This window comes from Gymnogyps californianus, chromosome 21 (assembly GCF_018139145.2).
Source record: "Gymnogyps californianus isolate 813 chromosome 21, ASM1813914v2, whole genome shotgun sequence".
Taxonomy (NCBI): domain Eukaryota; kingdom Metazoa; phylum Chordata; class Aves; order Accipitriformes; family Cathartidae; genus Gymnogyps; species Gymnogyps californianus.
In genome coordinates, this window is record NC_059491.1 from 2,724,783 (window position 1) to 2,745,472 (window position 20,690).

Genomic DNA, 20,690 nt, shown 5'->3' on the forward strand with positions numbered 1-20,690 from the left:
TGTGAACTTGGGCAAGTACCAGCACTGGTCTAGTGCTTTCTCAAACAGGGACAGCAACATCTGTCCATCTCACTGAGTGGACAGTGAGCTTCTAATTGCCTGCAAAGTCCTGGAATTTAACAGCTTAAAGGAGTTAACTCCCTCATCTAACTGCATATCTATCTAAAAAGCGTAACACAGACAAACTAGTAGGCTTTATTGTCAGTTCTATCAATGACAAGAACACACCTTTAGAGGGCTGGTCCGAGAATCAGAAAGTCCCAATATCTCTTGATTTTTACTGGAAGAAAAATATTTTTTAAATCCTATCTGCCTCTAAAATCTCTCCCTAGTAATGGCAGGTGGATCCCAGTTCTGTACACAATTCACACTGCAGCCAGTTAACAGATCAGCCTCCAGATATCCACCCACATGAATATTATCTAGGAAAACACAATTTAAGTTACCAAAAGCATTTCTGTGATGTAACCTTCACAGCTATGCCTAAAAAAGCCTTCCAGGTTAGGACCCAGATCCTAGCAACAGGGCAGCTAACAGTAATTTTCATCTTCCTTTCTGCAGATAACCATAAACAACTGTCCAGTCCAAAATTAATCAGGATGACAGCTCTTAGAAAAGGAGGCTACATCCAATATGCAGTTACTGACCACAGCAAGGGAGAGCCTCTGGACGGTACCAATGTCAAGTATGGGAACACAGTGATCTTGCATCAACACTGTGTTCCTTTGACTATATTATTAACGTGGACACGTTGTAGCAGATTGCTGTCCTCTCCCCACTCTTTCAGTCTATGAGACACCTGGCAGGTATTGCTGGCCTTGAATTAGTGCTGACAGAAACTCAGCACCAGTGACAAAAGAACTTAACGTTTCTCTGTTGCAGTAGGGATTCAGATTGAACAACAACAACAACAACAAATAGTAATCTCCCTCCTCGCCCTGTTCAGATGCTTTCTCTGAGGAGGGCACCAGCTTCCACTTTCATGGTGTTTGGACTCTGAGAAATGGTAGTAAGGGAAAATACGTGTTCAATGAAAAGGGTGAAGCGACTGAAGAGCTGCCAGGGCCCACCCTGACCAGAGCAGAACAAAAAGTTTGGTCAATTGGCAAATTTTGCAGTCAATGCTAATTTCTGCAAAGGGCTTCAGGCAGCAGGAATACTAAAAAGACACAGGCAAATAAAAGCAAGACCATTCGATCAGATTTCTCAACTAGATGCTATTGCCCTTACCAGACACACAAGACCACATGATCAATACATAAACTTACCAGGACCCTATTACAGAGTTTGCAAGGTTATTTATTACCACTACTTACATGTTATCTCCTTAAATAGAAATACAGTTGATGTGTTAGTGCTACCAGGAAGCTAAGCTCAGAAGAGCAAATGGCTGTGGATGGGGGCAGCTCCATCAAAGACAAGGCAGTACTCATTAGAGACCAGCTGAGCGGCTGGCCTTATGTTTCTTCTGACTTGCCTTGCACTGGTAACTGCTTTCAGGTCGGTCATCATAAGCAACACAAGTCTCAGACATGTAAATGTTGATCTGATCTCAAAAGATGGATAAGCTGTACTGAGCATAAGCTTCTTTTGCTCTCAGACCCTGCAAGTATCCATGTCCTCCACTGAACTCAGAGCTGCAATAACTGGTGGAGTCAACACTGGAAACCTTTGGACTTACAACTGAATTATTAAGGGAAAAAAGAAGCTGTAAACATTGCAGTGTGTACAAGGCTCTGGAATAGAAACGGACAGTAAAGTTTCCTTAACTCTGCAGTACCACACAGAAATTGGTATCAGTGAATTAGACATAGTCATTATACCCCAAGAGCAGATCTAGAAAAGGCATTTTTGTTCCTTTGTATTTTCAGCCTGAAGATACAATTCATACACAAAGCAGAAACCATTCTCCAGCAACCACAGCAAACAGTTCTTCATTAATGCTCCACATGAAACACTCCTTATAGATCATTTCTCTTCACTGTTCTTAGAAGTGTCCAAATAGGGATATTCCAAAGAACTCCAAAGGAAAAACGGATACTGTACACAAAGTCAGACAAACCTTATTCCCACTGTGAATGGAAGCTTTTTCAGGAAAAGATGGGTCTGTATTTTCTTGTAACATGGTGTATATTTATAGTTCTACACAAGACCTTCCAGGATGGTTCCCATGAGTTTTCACATCTATGAAACAGGAGCAGCAAAACTTCCCTCCCACACCCTGAATGAATGCATACAGTTTATGTCACAGATATGGTTTTAAACAAATACAAGAAAACAAGTAATATTTAATACTCTAAAGAACAGCAACCTGCATCATCTGAACAGCTCTCCTAGAAGCTACTGCTCAGCACATGCATTTTCAACCAGCAATCTGGCAAAAAGAAAAAAGAAAAGGAAAAAAAAGAATAGTGTTTTACAGGACATCTCAAAAGAAGCTTACCATCCTGGTTACCCCACTCCCAGTCAGGGCCACGGACTACTTTAGCCCCCTGGAAAGTCCCTTTTAATGTGATGCGAGTCAAATTCTGTCGAGGACTCACTAGGACCCTGGAAAAACAAAATAAGAGAAAACAAATTAATTTATTGTTACTATTCATACTTTATAAAGCTCTGTTCCAACTGAGGTCTGTCATATGAGGACCAAGTGTACCACATTTACATACAGAAAAACATGGCCTGAGTTCTGAAGAGCATGTAAGAAGTGAGAGAAAACAATAAAATAGCTGAACAGGGTCTTTGATCCTAAAAGCTGGTCTCCCCAGGAAGGTTAGAATACTTAGGCACTGTTCCACTGATGGCAGAAAGACAACTAGTGAATAATACATTGGGCTAAAGATGACCCAGGTTTATCTTCAAACATTATCAAAAATTATAAGATCCATGGTGAGCTTTAAAAAAGTTCTGTGTTTCTTTCAACTGTGGGATGCAGATAACTGGGAATAGAGGCTGCTATGTGAGCAGGAGGAACAGGCACACTTCAGTGACAGTCTGTGGAGACAAATACATATCTACACACAAGCAGCAGGACTGTGGTGGGGTCTCTCTCTCATGTTGTTAGACACCAGAATGTCATCTTGCTGACTCAGGAAGCTGAACATATATAAACACAAAGATTCAAAACTATTACATTCACTCACTCGCACACAGCACGCTTAGCCACGAAGGAAAAAAGATCATCCTTCTTTCTTTCAGAACTTCAACAGCCTTGAGGTGGCTATGTAGGGCAAAAATAAAATCTAGTAGCTCCAAGAAGAAAAAATTCCCCACATGCTCTATAAGACGCACACACCACAAATTATATTAGGGCAAGGCAGCTCACCGAGGGCCATGTATGATTACTGCGAATGCATGCAAATTAATACTTTTTAACATAACTATTTGCCAGCATTCTACAGCATAAGGTACAACATCTGCAAACCAAAATCATCAAAATCTGGATTTAACAGCTTCACGCCAATGTGTACACAGAGCAGGGGAAGCCCTGCTAGAAATACCATCAAGCAATCCTAAACATCATAGCAGGAGGGCATGTCAGTTTTTATTGCCAGCTGTGCCACTTACAATCCACATGCTTCCCAAAGAAGAACACCCAAGTCAATTAATATGTCTCACACAATTAAAACATATCTTTAAAACAGAGCCTCTGACGGGGCGGGGGGGGGGGGGAAGAGAAGAGCAAGGAGAAAGTTAGTAACTTCTCCAGAAAGTCTGACATCACTTCAGAGGGAGAATGAAACTGACTTTCAGCTGCCCTTGTATCCCATCGTTAAGTTTAAGGCAATGCTTATGGACATTACTAGGGTGTACACTACATGAAAGCATTAACGGCTCAGGCAGTCTCCTAGCTCAAAGTCATAAGGAGTTCAGCACATTTCATAACCTAAGCTGCAGCCTGCACAGCCTAGTTCACTTGCTGAAAAGCACAGCAGATTAGACCAGCAGTGCTGTGGCTAGACTGTTTCCAGGATAACACAGACCTTTCTATCTGCCCTGCAATCCGCATCACAGGCATACACATCGATCCATCTTAAGAAAAAAGAAAAAAAAAAATACCTACGTGATAGTAAACAGGGGGTCTGATGTCCTGTTAAAGCAGCTTCCAATTCCCATAATGTTACAGCAGCTTCTCTGCTGTTTTTGTGCGTGCTGTTCCTAGTCCCTGTTTCCTAGCAGAAAGCTTTCTCATGAGATACCAAGCCGCCAAAGTCCTTAGGGACCTGTTTGTGTTGCTCGCCCAGGGTACAATCCACTTTTCTAGGTGACTGCAAAGGTGCCACAATCCATACTCGTAATTGTGCACCTCCTCCTGACAGGCTCTTGGCAACTACCAGACCAGACAGAGCAAAACCAAGTTCAGCAGCTGTTCCACAGGAGAAGGGGAGGGGAAGCCTACTGGGGGTAGGGCTGACCTCAGAATGCTGTATTTATTTTCCATCTAATACCTAGAGAGAGAAGGTGGAGACTTAGAAGGATAAAAAGCTTATGCTTGAACTTACTGTTTACTTATCCATCAAAAGCCTAAGTCTTTTACCTTTCTTAACTTGTTAACAGATCTCCCACCTGTGCTTTACAACCTAATGTGTTTAAAAAGAGGGAGAGATTATTTACACATGTTCTTACAATCGTTGAATGTTCATTAGTAGCTCAACAGGAGGAAGGTGAAGACTATTTCTTGAATGGTTGAGATTTTGTCTGTTTTAAACACCATCAAGGCTGGCAGTTGTTATGAAAGAGAATATAATGAAAGAGGGTTAGGAAAAAGCTCAGCTAAAAAGAAACACTGATCAGCATTCATTTTATTGCACTGTGTCATGCACTATAGACTGGCTTCAAAAACCAGCATGGATTTGTGTACTACATCTGAAACAGCTGAGCTACAACATGCTATTTTCACTGTATTTTGTTGAATGCTTTTCTAACAATTTATCAAAGATGTCTTAGTCAAGCCCTGAGACAAAGTGATAAAAATATACTTCTCTCCTCCAAACCCTACTCTCGTAAGCGAGGGGGTTCAATGCAAAGATTCTCAGTGATAATAAAATAAAGCACCAAGCTAAGCTTAAGCACAATGTTTGAACAGCAAAATAACCACCATTCCTTACATTCCTAGCATAATTTCCCTTTTTGTATAATCATATAAGAGCAGTCATTTCCCATCTCAACAGCTCTCACATTGACTTGTCACTTTCAGTGAAATTTGTGCCTAGAGACCAGGAAAACAAAGCTGACCAGTTCAGACAGCTGAGCTTCCTTAAAGAAGAAAGAAGTGTAAGAAACTCCATCTCCCATTCTACTTAAATGCTGGAGGCAACCCATCATAACTGCCTTCCTTCCCTGGCCTCACAAAAAATTTTGACCTCATCTTGAACCACACTGCTGACCAGCAACACCGAAGAATGATGCAAGAACCAGATGTCCTGAGCCAATACATCTTAGGTTTTAATCTAATCCAACATGTTTTGCTCCAAATAGTGGATAACAACCAAAGTTATTAGTGTGTTGCAAAAATACCCTAGGGATAAATTTAATCACTGCAATATTACCTTTAATAACAATTTTAATTATGACAGCCAAAGTCTGCAGCCATTTCTGCCCTACAAATTCCAATGATATTAAATTACTATAGAGTCCAGAAAACACTTGGGAGCATGTACTGTACAGAATGACGCTATGTCTCTCTTCAGCATGCTGGGAACCACCCCCCTGTGGATATTCTGCCTGTGCTCAAATTTCAACGAGGTGCTTACATAGCCTTTAACATTACTGAGAGCTATGCTCCAGACAGCTAGAAAAATAGCATCATTCATGCTTTACAGATAGAGATTTGAGACCTAAAACAACTGACCTGGAGAAGTTTAAACAGAGACTACTTTTAATTTGCAGTAGCGATCTGAGGCCCTGCAGAAGTCAGAGCCCTTTCATACCAGGCACAGCTAACATATTTTGCAAGACAGAGACTTCTCCACTGCAGAAAATTGTTATCCGAAGCAACAAGCACAATGCACGGGACTGGAAAGCAGAAGGGATGGTCATCCTGCAAGGTAGCAGGCCATAAATACTGTGTTAATCTCTTCAGAAAGGCACAGCTGTAAACTAGAATCTCAGCACATTCCTTCTAGGATGTATAAAGATCTACACAGGCTACCTCAAGAAAAGCCAACACAAAGATCTTACAGAAATTACAGGTAAAACCAATCTCAATGATGCAAGAAATTCTAGATTCTCTAATCCTCCCTAGCAAAGCTTTTACTGAAGCACTTCCAGCAATGGATAAAGGAAGGAAACTCTGACAGATGGCAGGCGGATGCTGATTGTTCAAGCATGAACCAGACTAAGACAAGGACGCTAGTAAGTGAGGGATCAGGATCACAGAAACCTATTTCAGGAACTGTCTTTACCAAGAATTTCCATTGTCAATCCTATCCTTCCTTGCTAAGGCACAGTTCTTTACAAAACCAGCTGTATGCTTATAACCAAGACCGCAAGGTCCGAGTTGGGCTAAATGCGTGCTGTCTTTTTTGCTAATCTCCAAAGCTAACTCATATCAGACTCAGTTTTGGAAAGCCACAGTGGGCAAGATTTCAGACCAACGCTACTAAATGTGAACTAAAATGTGTGTGTGCGCTTAAGACTCAACACTGTACTGCAGACAGGTGGTTTTCTCAGCTACGGTCTCAGAGATGTCTGTACACAGCCTTTAATGGCAGAATATTGTACTGAGAATGATATACAAGCACTGGTGAGCATACGAAGTGAAATGTCTTGTTATCGTCCTTTAAAGATGACTATTAGTTCAAAACACAGGCTAAGGATGTTTTAGTGAAGATTTCTCTTGCTTACAGTTTTGATCATGTAATTCCAGAAAAGATAAAAATAAAATACGTCACTGAAATTATAATCCCTATTCCACAAATCAAACAGAATATTCCAAATTAAATAAGGGAAGCCCTAGTGTGTGGATATGCCCTAGTGTTCTGCAACGTACATATTTTTTTAAGGAGGCACAGTTAGGTAGTTTATCCAGTAAATCATGGTGGGGTTGTGGTTTGTTTTTTTTTTTTTTAAACAGTAAAATTATACTAATTCATTAATAGAATTCATAAATAAATTCATCTTAATAAATTCATTAATACATAATGAGCATTTTAAAAAAGTTAGGAAACAAACACATCATCACACAAGAGTCAGATTTGATTCAAAATGTTACTCACCAAAATTTCTTAGTCTAGCAGCTTAAACTGACATTGCATAAATAACATATGTTGCAGAGGTTACTACAGTAAATAAACCTGTGTCCCCTTTATTTCCTCGTAATCAAACGCCCAGCAGTTGTCACTCAGCTGCTATATTAGTTCAGGCTTACAGTATAAGCAGTCACAGATGGAAGGCTGGGTTATTAAAGCTGCCTTGAATGGGTCTGCATTGCACATGCATACCTAAATAATAGCATGTACTTGTTCTTGCAACGTACCTGATTTAGAAATCCAACTGGTAACTAGACTAGACAGAGCTGGTTTAAGAATTATGGCTGAAAATAACTGCAAACTCTGTTTTGACTACAGTATAAAACACAATGTGAAAAAATATTTGTATTTCTTAAGCTTGATTACACAAAACATTTCCCTGTGTAGTTTGCTGGATCCTCCAACTCCATTGTTCTCCAGAAAAAAATAGGACTTTTGAAAAATTATTAAGGCTGTGATTAATTGGTGAGTGAAGTCTAGAAAATAGCCTGGGTAAAATGCACCACATCCCCTACTGAAATTCAACTTAGCATCACCCCTGAGAAAGTGATGTACGCGAAACACCATTGCTGCTTTTGCACTTGAATATAATACTACTAATATTTTGTATGAGAGGAAGATTATCTCAGACTTGATTATTTGCAGAACTTACCAGAGTGTGCCTGACTATTCCAGCCCTAACATAAACCTGATGAGTTTTGCTTTGCTATCCTGCTTACACACACAGATTTATCTTCCAGTTACTAAGCATAATGTTCAGCAAATGGATACACAATTGCAAAAAAAGGTCTTCAGTGAAACTGAGCTCTCCATCCTTCTAATCTAAGGATGAGAGCCTCTCCCAAAACAGCCATAAAATTCGAACCAAACAAGACCAATAAAAAATACCAGTAATTGGCAGATATCAGGAAGAGATTACTTCAAATGGCAAAATATAAAAAAATTAGTACTTCCTGCCACCAGAGGTTCAAACTCAGGTCATTTAAGACCTGAAATAGCCTTCAGGTAAAGGTGCCTTCAAAGCCTCTTTAGAAAACTGATTGGAAACCCAGTGTCTGTCTAGGCTTAAGGCCTCTAAAATCCTAGGATTAGTGAGCTGCTACAAACACTTATGCGTTGGCCTTGCCTAGGTTTAGCTGCACATGTGCCATGTGGTGGGTCTGGCAACAGCAGTGCAGGTTGTAGCAAGGTGCTGCACAAGGACATCACACGGTGGTCTCTGAAATTGTCCTACTAGGGGCCTTAGCTTCCTTTGTGAAAGGATCAGCAATGGTAGCAGCTGCAAGATTGGATGCACGGTGATGCTCTCTCACAACGGACTAAGAATGGAAAACAGGGAGGGACTGGAAACTCTCAGCTCTTGATCTCTGGTTAGAGACAGTTGATGTGACAGCTCTGTAATACAAATGCATTCCACGGTTCTACATTTGATCTCACTGATGGTAAGCCAAGGACTACAATCATGATATATAAGTAGTCCCTCCTTCACTATGCAAAACCAAGATTATGGGATGCTGTCTCTCCATCCACTCCCCTTATAAGCTTTCTGACTAATTACACTCTGGTGGGCTCATCACAGCACTTTGCCTGGGCCTTGAAAGCAACACACTACTGTGCTTGAGGCTTATTGTAAAGAACCAGAAGATACCCATTCCCTGCCAGAGAAAGGAGGTAAGAGAATCTTGATCTCTAAAGGAGACTCATCCTGTGTTTCATAGCCATTCAAACAACAGCAGTAACAACAAAACCTCAAGAAAATCCAAATCCACACAGCAGTTACCATGTCTTTTTAAATACACAGCTTTTTTCTGGTCCTTGGGGAACTGCCAAAGGTTTTCTCTTCTATTTTATTAAGCAAAAAAAATTGAGATGAGTGATCTAAGCAATAGTCCTAGTGAGTCATAAGTACGCAATTTTTGTTCTTCGAAAAGGATGCTGCATTGCCTAAGGCAATGTGTCTTTACAGCTCAGTCCTCAGTTACTCCAAAGAAATCCTCTCTACGGCATTGTTCAAAGGTGATTTCCCTCCACCCCCCTCGTTTCGCTTTTTTTTTTTTTAATCAGAACATTCAATTCTTAATGCAGAGCAATCTATGGAACAGCAGACCAACAAATCATAGGATTACATTTGCATTAAAGCAAAGGTGTTCCTACTTCTTCCTGCTCCTGCACTGCAAGACATTTCCGAGTAAAACTGTTTCAGTTTGCCAGATCCCTGTATGAAAGCTCTTGCATAAAACACATATGCATTGCAGTTACAGTACAGTAGTCTACCATCCAACTCTGTCAAATGACTGAAACAAAAAGCATTTCTGACAGCTTGTTTTCGCCAAAAGCTTACTGACTTCTAAGAATCACAATATGTACCTTTCATTCATCTTTAAAACTGCAGCTTTCCACAACTGGAAGCTTCTTCATTGAGGATTTCTAATTTCTTTCCATCCCTCAGCATGGCTACATTCAATACCTGCCACGTAGGAACAGCAGGAAAAGTGTTATATTATCCAATTACAACTACTGCTGCTTTTTCCTTTACCCCTTATTGAGGCTCCCAGAAACCATTGCCACCTCTGACAGGCTCATGCTGTGTCCCTGATGTCACACACACCCACACCTCTTTTTTTTTTTTTAATTAGCTGCTTGGTATTAGGAAGATCACTGCTCCTGCTAACACATAGTAATACAAATCAGAATACTGCTACTTTAACAAAAGACTTGGTATCATAAACTCTGGCCTATGTCTAGACTTCTTTTTATCAACTCAAAAAAAGTTGATTTATATCACATCTTCTCTAACCACTGAATGAACCACACTCGCAGAAAAAAGTGAAGGAGTTTAGGAGAAAACCAAACCAAACAAACCAAAAAGCCACTAGGAGGCAAGCATCATCAGACATCAAGTTCTGCTCTAGTAGACATCTACCTCCAAAGAGCCCTCCAGTGCTTCGGTGACATTCCAGAGTGGTGCTGCAGTGTTTTGTGAAAGCCAAACAACTCACATAGGACAGTACTAGGTCCAGCAAGTTTACTGGCAGTCTTCCAAACTCTCTTTTCACACTGACAGCAAGCACTCTACTGCTTAATTCAAACGGCAGCCTGGACACAGGTCAGATACAAGCCTTGAAAGGAAAAATTGCTCTATTTACATCTTTCACCATTCAGATTCCTCAGAAAAGGAAACAACTTCTGCAGAGGATAAGAGTCCTGGGGAGAAATTGCCTAGCAATCTGCCTTTTGATAAACGATAGCATTCTGGGGTGTTCTGATGAGGGTCAGGAAGGGCAACAGAGCTGGCCTGCTGCCCAAGAGAATGCAGCACTGTGCAGTGCCATGAATAACTCATGCAAAGGCCAGAAAATTTGGACTGCTCTGCAACAGTGCAGCCTCTTACAGTAATTGTTGCCTGCTTTTTTTCCTTCTTTCTTTAAATGTGAGGAAGATTATGTACCTTAACAGCAGAGTGTACCTAGAGCTCAAATAAAAGACACAAGCAGACACCTCTGAGTAACTAGCTGGAGCTAACTATAATATTCATAGAAACAGAGAGAAAAAAATGTCTATTCTTATAAATATGTATATTTTTTATATATATATGAAATCACAAAGCTTATTTCACAGTAGGATCTGGCTGGCTTGTCATATTAACACAGGCTCAAGAAACATCCTAATCTGGTGGATAAACACAAGCCTCAAAGCTCAGAAGGGACATCTTTGGACAACAACATCTATCCCCTTTGCTAGCACTCAGAATTCTGGCTCAACCACACTGGCAAAACTATGGTAATCAACTCCAGAGAGAGCTTCCCATACGGGAGGAAAAACAGCTGCAAATCCAACACCACTGTCTTTAGCGAAGTAATTACACTTTTCATTCCACAGACGGATGCAATGCACAGTGATATTTTCAAGGGGAGGAAAAAACAAAAAAGAAAATCAATGACAGAGACAGGAGCTGATTTCCTATTACTTTTCCTAAAGGCAAGAGGATTACAAGATTCATCTTCATGCCCACCTTAGGAGGTGCAAATGCAACTACTGTTGAGACTATTTTTCAGTTCTTCCTCAGGACAGGAGAACAGACCTCCATGTTTTGGCACATCATGCAACCCTATCAGTAAAAAAATTTTGAGCACTCCCCAATATATGTACTTTTATTTCTTTATACAGACATGTACTAGTGAAGCTCTATTATGTTACTCCTGCACCTCAACAGATCATCTTGCATACCCCTTGGGGCATACACACCCCATTTTGGAGATCACTATTATAGAATAGCGACCTATAAATCTCAACATGGTTAACTGGACTTGCCCTATAGCACCACTTACGGTTGTGAGTGTGCTGTCTCATAGCGCTCGAAGGAGTGAGACAGATCATGCTTGTTGTTCATGTAACACTGTGTGCACAAGTCATAGTCAAAACACATTTTGCATTTCCACCGCATTCCCCGTATACCATGCTTCTTGCAACAGTCACAGATGATGTTAGGGTGACGGACACCTAGGAGAACAAAAGCAAAGGAATATAAGATCCACACAAAATCCAGAGAAACCAGGCTGACCGGGCTCTTAGAACTACATTGGCATGTTTTAAAGAAAAAAATCACGTATGGTGCGTGCATTGAAGATGATGCAATAATAAAATATGAAGTGATATGTGTAATATGAAGTATCCATTTCCTGGTTTAAGGGACTCACATCCTAAAAGTCATGCCAGAATCTAACAGAATGACAAAGTCAGCAAAACTGTTAGACTCACAGATAAAAGAGGAAAGCAAAGCCTTTGCATAGAGGCAAACGGGAATTTCATTGCCATGAACTGGCTGAGCGTACACTGCTGCTCAGCATCAGTCCACAGTCAGCTGCAAAAGGCTTTACATTCCAGCTAGCACATGAGGCAGGTGTTACATATGCTAAAGGAGATGGGTTTACAGCACTAGTGTTTGTGCTTCTTGTCCGTGCTACACTTACCTATTTGTGCGTTATCATACAGAAGAAGGTCGTAAGCCCCTTGAAATCCAGTCCGATAATTGGTTCTGTTGCCTTGATCCCACTGCACAACCACAGTCTTATCCGGAGTGGTTGGGCTGCCTGTCCGACCAATCTCAACCACAGTCCCAACATTCCCTTCACCGCTGTCCTGGTTGCCCCACTTCCAGTCCACTCCACGAACTACTCGCATCCCAACCTGCATGCTGGCATAGGGGTCCACGTCCATTGATCTGCACAGCAACCCCTAAAATTCTTCCACGTAAGGGTTCTTGGAGACAGGCAGTATCATCAGCAACACATTCAGCAGCATCATCAGCATGTTCAGCACACCTAATAAGAAAACATACAATTAAGTGATGCCACTCAACACACCACATTTTCCCCAGAATGACCTGGCTACAGAAGAGGCCTGACCTGCTGAGTAGATAAATTTGTACTTTATTTAAAACAGGGATCCTCACAGCTTTAGCACAATGGGAAGGACACACAAACTAGCCAGACTTCTAAGGCACAGAAACATCTGCATAATATCCAAAAGACTTATTCCAGAGTACTGGGTATGATGGAAGAGAACTGGGCAAGAAGTCTTTATAAAACTCCAGTACCAGCCCTTGACTTCAAATTCAGGAATAATGCAACAGCTACCAGAGACACAATGGCAACAGAAACAAAAAAGAACAGTAAATAGTGTTGAAAGAAGTGACAAGGAAAACACCAGCAGCATGATTTTAGCAATAAAAAGTCAATACTAGTCTATTTTTCAGGAAGACTCTTCATATGCATCTTACCACATAATACTGCAGTGTTGAGTTTCACTTGCCCAGAAAGTTAGTTTGGGTTTTGATTTTGGGATAGAGAGAGTTTTAAAGATGCATATGAAAGAAAAGTTTATCTGTTTTCCAAAAGTAAGAGCAGTTTTTTAAAAAGTGCCTATGTCAGAGAAATGTCAATCTTTTGCTGCTATTTATCAATGCTAGCTATGGCAGGAACAGGGAAGAGTTATTGCTTACCTACAATAAGCACTGCAGACTTTGTGCTGGGATCAGTAAAAGCTTGGGATATCCTTTCCAGCTGTTGCCATGACAGCTGGTAAATGAGGCGAATACCACATGGATGCAGCACATCCACAATTTTGAATTAAATCAAATAGATTGTCAAAGCCTGGTTTACCTCTTTACCAGAACAACAAGACAGAGGAGTGTGGCTTTCAATATTTAGGGCCAAGCTGCTGATTTGACTTCTGGAAAAATCTACTGTAGCATCCTTTTATCTTTGGGCATCCCTGGGTCTCCCTCTTCCTCTCAAGCTATCCATAACATCCAAAATTTTCTCAAAATTTGAAAAAAAAAAAAAAAAAAAAAAACCAACAGAATGCCAAAGGCCAAACAGTGCAGATGCCAAAAGTACAGCAAATCTTACCAACTGCCATGACACAGAGCCAGTTCAAACCAGGCTGACAAACCCGGTTTAGCTGACAAACTAATAGGATGTGTACTCAGACATGGCAACAGGAGCACCTTTGTGCCATGTGACACGTTGTTAACACTACTGCCTACCAATAAAGCAACTGAAACCACTGAGGCCTAAAAATAAACTCTTCCTCCAGCCAAACATCCCCTTTTAAATGTATGGAGGAGTAGTCTGATGCAAAATCAAGTTTCTAGCGCACAGAAAGAGCCTGATTTCTGTTCAGCTTTAGCATCTCTCTAGCTTCAGACTCTTCCTGCTACGCATCACTGTGACATCCAAACACCTGTCACATGAGAGCAACATCAAAACCAAATGTCCTTGTGAACTTCATGTCATCTTTCGTTTTAATCATCACTAAAAGATGCCTTGGGCAACACTTTCATTTAGACTTCCTTTGTGGAGGTGGCTGTAACATGGCTGAGTTTAGGTGCACTGGTGTTTATTGCCTTTACGAAAGCAGAAATTATCAAAAAGAAAGAATATCCTTTTTAGAAAGCATTGCAGAGCCCAATGAGATTTGTACAATCCCTTCTTCGTCCACATCAGAGACGAATAAAATCGACAATTTATTGCTTTAACTAAGAGGCAGAACTACTTTTTTAAAATGCTGCTATCAACCAGTCAAGACAGTCAAACCCACTGCAGAGAAAACAAATGCAAACATCCAACAATACAAAGGTACAAGAGAAGCACAGTTCAATTATTGCTACGTGGCTCTTCCTTAAAAACAACAACCACCACCACCTCTCCTGTTTCATCCAAGTGAACTGGTGGAAGGTGGGGGGAGGTAATAACAGTGGGAAAAGGAATTGCATGCTTAGAGAAGGAAACAACAAATACCATAGGGTTTTTTAGATGAAGGATAGAGTGCCACTCCCCAACCTTAAGAGTTTTATGCTATTTCAGTGGACCTTTTCCCTTTCCCTAGGAATGAATGAAACATGACAGGCTTCAGAACTCTCAGCATTTCAAGGAAAGCAATGCCAGTTCCAAAAATTACTCATCATAAAAGAATATTCCCGGCTGTGCCACAAACCCATAAAATTTAAGTCACTGCAGTATAAACGAGGATGATCCCTTGCTACCTGAAAACAACAGAGCAGGCTGACACACAGTCTATCGTGACACATGCTCAACAGAGCAGTCGAACAGCAGAGTACCAGCCTCAGGTCAGAACTGCCTTGGTCCTAGAAACGTGTGACCTACATACAGGCAAAACCACACTTTCTCGGTGCACCCTCCCACTACTTTTCTGACACGGATGCTACAGAGATCGCTTCTTCAAACTGCAAGTGAAATACAAAAGCTACATGAAGACACTTTGTAGAAAGAGTCCTGGAAAAACACATCATTTCACTGCACTGTGAATTTACTTACAGATGCAATATGACATGCCAACATCAGGTGTCTTGTCGCAGAACTGCCAATAGACAGCAATCTCTGTCAATATCACAGGTACCAAGTTGCAAGGACAAAAATCCATCTAATCAGTTACCCGTAATAAGCTGGATCCAGATGGGAACAGACTTTTACTGCTGCCACAGGCATCAAGCTTCCCCTGGTTCTGCAGGTCCTACAACTCACAAAGGAGCGGCACATGTACTCATCCCACAGCTATAGGAAGCTACTGTAGTTCAACTGTACACTTGTGATGCTGAATACTACTTAATGGAGTTGTCTGTGCTGCAATGACCTTCATGCAATCCCTTGCTCACCTATCTGAAGGCTGTCTTCTTAATGTGAATACTCCATTTTCCACACAAGAAGGCACCAAATGCATTCTGCATTCCCATCTAATCTGCAGGAGTGATGCACAACAAGAGTAAAGAACCATTCAAAATCTTTGCGAGATGAATTACAATGCTCACGCAGTCTGAACCTTGCCAGAAATCAGCATTATTTACTTCCTAAGTGGAAATGTTTCACTCATTGAAACAAATACTCCTCCCTCGACGCTGTCTGGGTCATAATTATTCCAGGGAAGGATAGGTATAGTTGCCAGAAATGACTCACAGAGAAAACATCAGTTTCCCACAGGAGTTTAAAGTAACTATGAACAAATAAACCATTATAAGACACAAGCACATTTCTGAATCCTGACCTAACATTCTGACCTCATCTACAGGAAAGAACAGCCCAGGTGTAATCTATGAGTCCATTCTTAGGAAATCGCACTAACACTTAACTGGAACAAAGGGAAAATACTTGAGCACCTTAAGTCCGCAACATTTTAGTTGCAATAATTGTTGAAACTTTCCGCCAGTATTCAAACTGCGCTGTTGGTAGAAGGTGCTCTAGAGGCAACCTAATATCCGTCTCGTAAGAGGCAAAGGTTGCTGCTGTACTGGATACACAGCAAACAGAACTGAACAGTGGTGTAAGCTGATTGACAAAATCAGTGCATGTAACTTGTTTATCAAGTTACTTGAACAGTATGGTAAACAGATGAAGATGCAGATGATTTTGTTTTGGGTTGGGTTTTTTTTTGTTAAAGCAGCATTGTTTTTTTCCTTTACACATATTCTGCAGTTTGAATTGTCTTCTCGGATGAATTACTCCACCCTAGAGAGCTTTGCCTATCCTAAGGATGCTTGCTTAAGCGCTATGGCAAATGCAAATCATACCCGTTTTCAAAAGACCAGCACAAGCTCGCGAAGCTCAGACTTTGATATTCCTCTAGTTTCTCAACATCCTTTGTGAATGCACATAGAGATGGCTGCAGCAGAACTTTTATGACAGGGTCTTTTCCACAGCAGCTCGCTTGAGCCTGAAATGCCCAGCTTCCCCAACTGTTAATTCATAAGCTCCAAAAGAAGTCATTATTACGCTAAGCATTTTGGAAAATAACATCATCCCTCATTTCTTACTATTTTTATTCTCTTTGACTCCTCCTTCTCCTCAGGTACAGTCTGTTATTTTGGATATTATATCTCTAATAACTGGAGATCTGCAGCATCCAGCACCTACCAAAGAACTCACACCGTCTACTTACGTTCATCCTCTTGCTCTTAGGTGCTTTTCCAAGGAATACAAAGCACACGCGGGCTACAAACCCCTAAAACTGATACAACTCGATCCTTTGGACCCAGCCCAGGTGCGTTAGAGCAGGGGAAGCCCTGCTCCCACCAGAGATCCGGCGGGAGGGCTGCTGGGACAGCCGTCGCTGCGCCAGAGCAACGGGCCTTCTGCCATTAACCCTCGGCAGCTCCTGACACCGCCCTGTCCGCTACCCCCGCGGCGGATCGGCGGCACCGCAGCCAGAGCCCCAGCCCCGTCCAAGCTCCGCCGGCCTGAGCCCGCGACGCGCGGCCGCCGCTCCAGCCGAGGCGAGGGGCGGCCCGGGCCGGGCCGGGCCCCCGCGCTGCCGCCCCGCGTTACCTGCAGGCGGGAGCGGGTGCTGTCGCGCCAGCCTGCTGCCCCGGCGCCCGGAGGGGTCCTGCCCTCTGGCCGCGCCCCAGCGCCGGGGGCTTCCTTGGGCAGGGGCCGCCGGCTGCCGAGGCCGGCTGCGAGACGGAGGCCAGGCGCCGGCCGGCGGTTTCGCTTCCTCGGCCCGTCCCCAGCTCTGCGGTGCGGTCACAGCCGCGACAGCGCAGCCCAGCCGGGACATGCGGGGCGGCTCCCGGGCGGAGCCTGCCGCTGCCCGTCCCGTCCCCGCTCCGGGCGGCTCCGCCGCCCCAGAGAGCCCCGTCCCGTCCAGGCTCAGAGGATGGGGGGACGCTCAGGGCACCCCGACGACTGGCACCTCCCCGGGGGAGCTGCAGCGACTCAGCCCCACGGCTGCAGGACTGCAAGGGCAGAGGCTGCTGGCGGAGGCAGATCCACCCCAGATGAGGGCAAGCTTCCCTCTTCCCCACTCGCCCCTAAAGCGGCAGCTCAGGCTGGCCCGGCCCTGAGGCACCGGCTCGGCCTGTTTCCACGGCCCTGAGGCACCGGCTCGGCCTGTTTCCACGGCCCTGAGGCACCGGCTCGGCCTGTTTCCACGGCCCTGAGGCACCGGCTCGGCCTGTTTCCACGGCCCTGAGCTGAGCTAAAAGCGGTGTTTCCTTCCGAGAGCTGAGGCAGTCACCCAGGGCCAGAATCTGCCCCCTTGCAGTCATCTGCATCAGGCCGATAGCGAGCGAGGAGCCACCTTGTTCCCTCAAGACAGCACTCGAGAAACTCCCAGCTCTACTCTCAAGCCAACTGGAGAGAGACATGTCTAGGTCAGGTTCCCTGGAGAATGGCCACAGCGAGCATCGCTATTTTTATGCTTTAAAAGCCATAAATCCTGCCCAGACATCCACAGCCACAGCACCAGACCATGTGCAATTCCCTCACAGTAACATTTTGCATCCTCCTTAAGGCTCTCGTTTATGTGCATGCTCTGAATACAACTGCTGGGCCTCTGACATGAACATGACTACGTAACAGGGTACACTGGAACAGGGCTAGAGACTACCAAATGAGGGTGAAATCTTCACCTTGGTGAATCCTGGGTGGTCTGGGCAGTCATCACAGGAGTCAAGATTTCCTCCATAAATTCCCATTTGGGGACAGAAAATACATAACATTACTAAGAGGAGAAAACACGCTGTCCTCTGCCTGACAAAAATGGGCAGATCAACACTTCTTGAAACTCAGTGTTTGTTTATTCAACACATATTGTGTTCACACTGCCTCCATGACACTACTATGGAGCTATAAACCCACTCTTCCACATGACCTTTTGCACATGGTATACAATGCAATGAGTAAGAAAATTAAGCTTTGGCATCCTCAGCACAACTCAGAGGTGGGTGAAGCAGCTTATTTTAATTAGAAAAGGATTTTAAAAGTTTTACAGCCTGTCTTCTAAGACCCCCCCGCCTCCTGCCCCGATTTCCCCTCTCATACAAACAGTGAATAAGCAGCACAAGAAGAACTACACACAGGCTTGAGTTTATTAAATTAACTTGCAGCAGACTGGGAGTTAGCTTACATCTCAGCTACCTCTATAGTCTTTCATTCTCTGTGAAACAGGGAAGGCAGAAGAAGTAATAGCAGCAAAGTAAATTAATGTTGATGAGATCCTTCCATTGAAAAGCAACAGAAAGCATTGAAAGGATTAGGAAAACAGAGTGTAACTAACAGAGCCATAACAATCAATAGTTGCAAGTGGCAGTAACCAGATGAAATGAATGCAAACATTTACAGGGATCACTGAAATGGACAATGATCCTTTTGGATCAGTGCTGATTAGATCAGTGCTCATAAGGACTTAACAAGCAGAACAAAGGGATGCCAGGGACATTCTAGCCGTGAATTTTATTAGCAAATGAGTGGAATTGTGCTTCCGTATTTGATCCTCAACTCATCTCTCTCAGGGAAGAGGTAAACATACCAAGCAGAGCTCGGGCACTGTGCATAAAGACACTATTCACTTGACATCAGCAAAATAACTGCAAGCCAATGAGCTCTGTCAAGACAAACGTCATTTGCTTTATCCTTCCTTGATCCCAATGCAGACTTGGCAAATCTCATAAAATGTTTACAGACATCTAGCACAGACAGCCTGGAACAGAGCACATCACCAGCCACTGCCTGCAACAGCAGAAATCCAGAACAATTTCACTGCAGCACAAGCAAACAATCAGAACGATGTTGTTCATTCTTCAGGAGACAGTTCAACAACAAGACACGAAAGGACACTGGTGGTGGTCCTGCTGGCCTCGTTCTTCATTACAGTGGGATTCTACACAAGAGCAAAGGTCTGCAGTTCAAGTCAGGGGTCAAAAGGATCTGTTCCCAACTAAAACAGGCAGCAGAGAGGCACCTGACTCACTCAGGAGAAGTTCCTTCAACCATTCTGTATTTTTAAGCTGCCAGAGTAGTTCCTCGTCACTCCAAGTAGTTTATTTTAAGCCCAGACCATACACACACACACCACATTTTAACTGCTTGCTTCCAAGGGAACTTCAGGGACACAGTGCCATTCTAAAAAGTCATATCAAGCCATTAAACATTTTGATTGATCAACTACTACTGTGATGTTTCAAGATTTACTTTTGTATATCCTTGCACTAGGAACATCAACAGAGATCCAAACAAGTTAGGTGTAACGGCTAAATTAAGTCAGCTCATATTGGCTTAAGAGCTTCCGCTGTGGCTATGCAGCTGGTTTTTAGCAGTACTGCTTTCTACACTACTCCTATGAGCATTCACCCTACAGAAGTAACGCTTGGCAGGGCTTTCCCCTTTCCTGACACAAACAGTGTTTTTGTGAAACCAATACAAGTTGAACAGCTGAATGCCTGGCCAATGCTTATCTACACAATTAAGTATTGTTCCCTACCCCAGTTTCCCTACCTGCAAAACAGAAATAAATACTTTTGTATTCTTTAATAATAGACAACAACTAGGATCAAATACCTCTGCCCAAGGCTCAAAGCTGCCAAGTTAATTACCAAAGCTAGTATTCATGCCAATAAACTCAAATTCAGACTTACCCTTCACTTTTCTTTCTCCTCAGCAAACAGTAAGACCCCAGGACAGCACAGCAGTGGACACACGCACGTGCTCTCTCTAACAGAATGCAGTGTAATTTCTCTCATGGATACACACAATTCCCACAAATATATTCGCTATTAAATGACAGCGGACCAGAAAACCAGCAAAACACACAGTAAATAATCCTTTTTGACTTACCACCACACGAAGACCACCTCGTAGCTTTTGTCCCCTCCTGGCTCCCAGGTGAGCCTAGGAGCCATCAGTCCTTACTGCTGCCAGCTGGCTGTGGTGCCCCAGGTGTGCTGCCTCGTGCAATTTCAAACCCAGAGGCGGCCCTCCCCAGCTCCCACCACACCTGAGCTCTGCGCACCCAGCCTCCAGTTTCCAGCAGGGGCCCTGTCTGCAGGCTTTTGCCTATCCCATGGCATTTTATTATCTCAACTCCAGTTCACACCAGTTCAATACCCAGCTCTACCACTTGCAAATCTCTCTCCTTGCCTACTGTGAACTTTGG

General features: G+C 43.1%; 1 protein-coding gene across 2 annotated transcripts in view; it reads right to left on the bottom strand.

Moving 5' to 3' along the window:
* The window catches only part of MIB2 (MIB E3 ubiquitin protein ligase 2), a 42,978-nt gene extending 22,673 nt beyond the window's left edge, over positions 1–20,305 (bottom strand). For both annotated transcript variants that reach the window (XM_050909338.1, XM_050909337.1), the window contains exons 1-4: positions 20,173–20,305; positions 12,218–12,568; positions 11,576–11,747; positions 2,444–2,550 (exon numbers count right to left, since the gene is read on the bottom strand). In XM_050909338.1, coding sequence (XP_050765295.1) covers positions 2,444–2,550; positions 11,576–11,747; positions 12,218–12,464 — 526 coding nt within the window. In that variant the 5' untranslated portion in view covers positions 12,465–12,568; positions 20,173–20,305. The remainder of the gene's footprint in view (positions 1–2,443; positions 2,551–11,575; positions 11,748–12,217; positions 12,569–20,172) is intronic.
* Between the last annotated feature and the right edge of the window lie 385 nt (positions 20,306–20,690).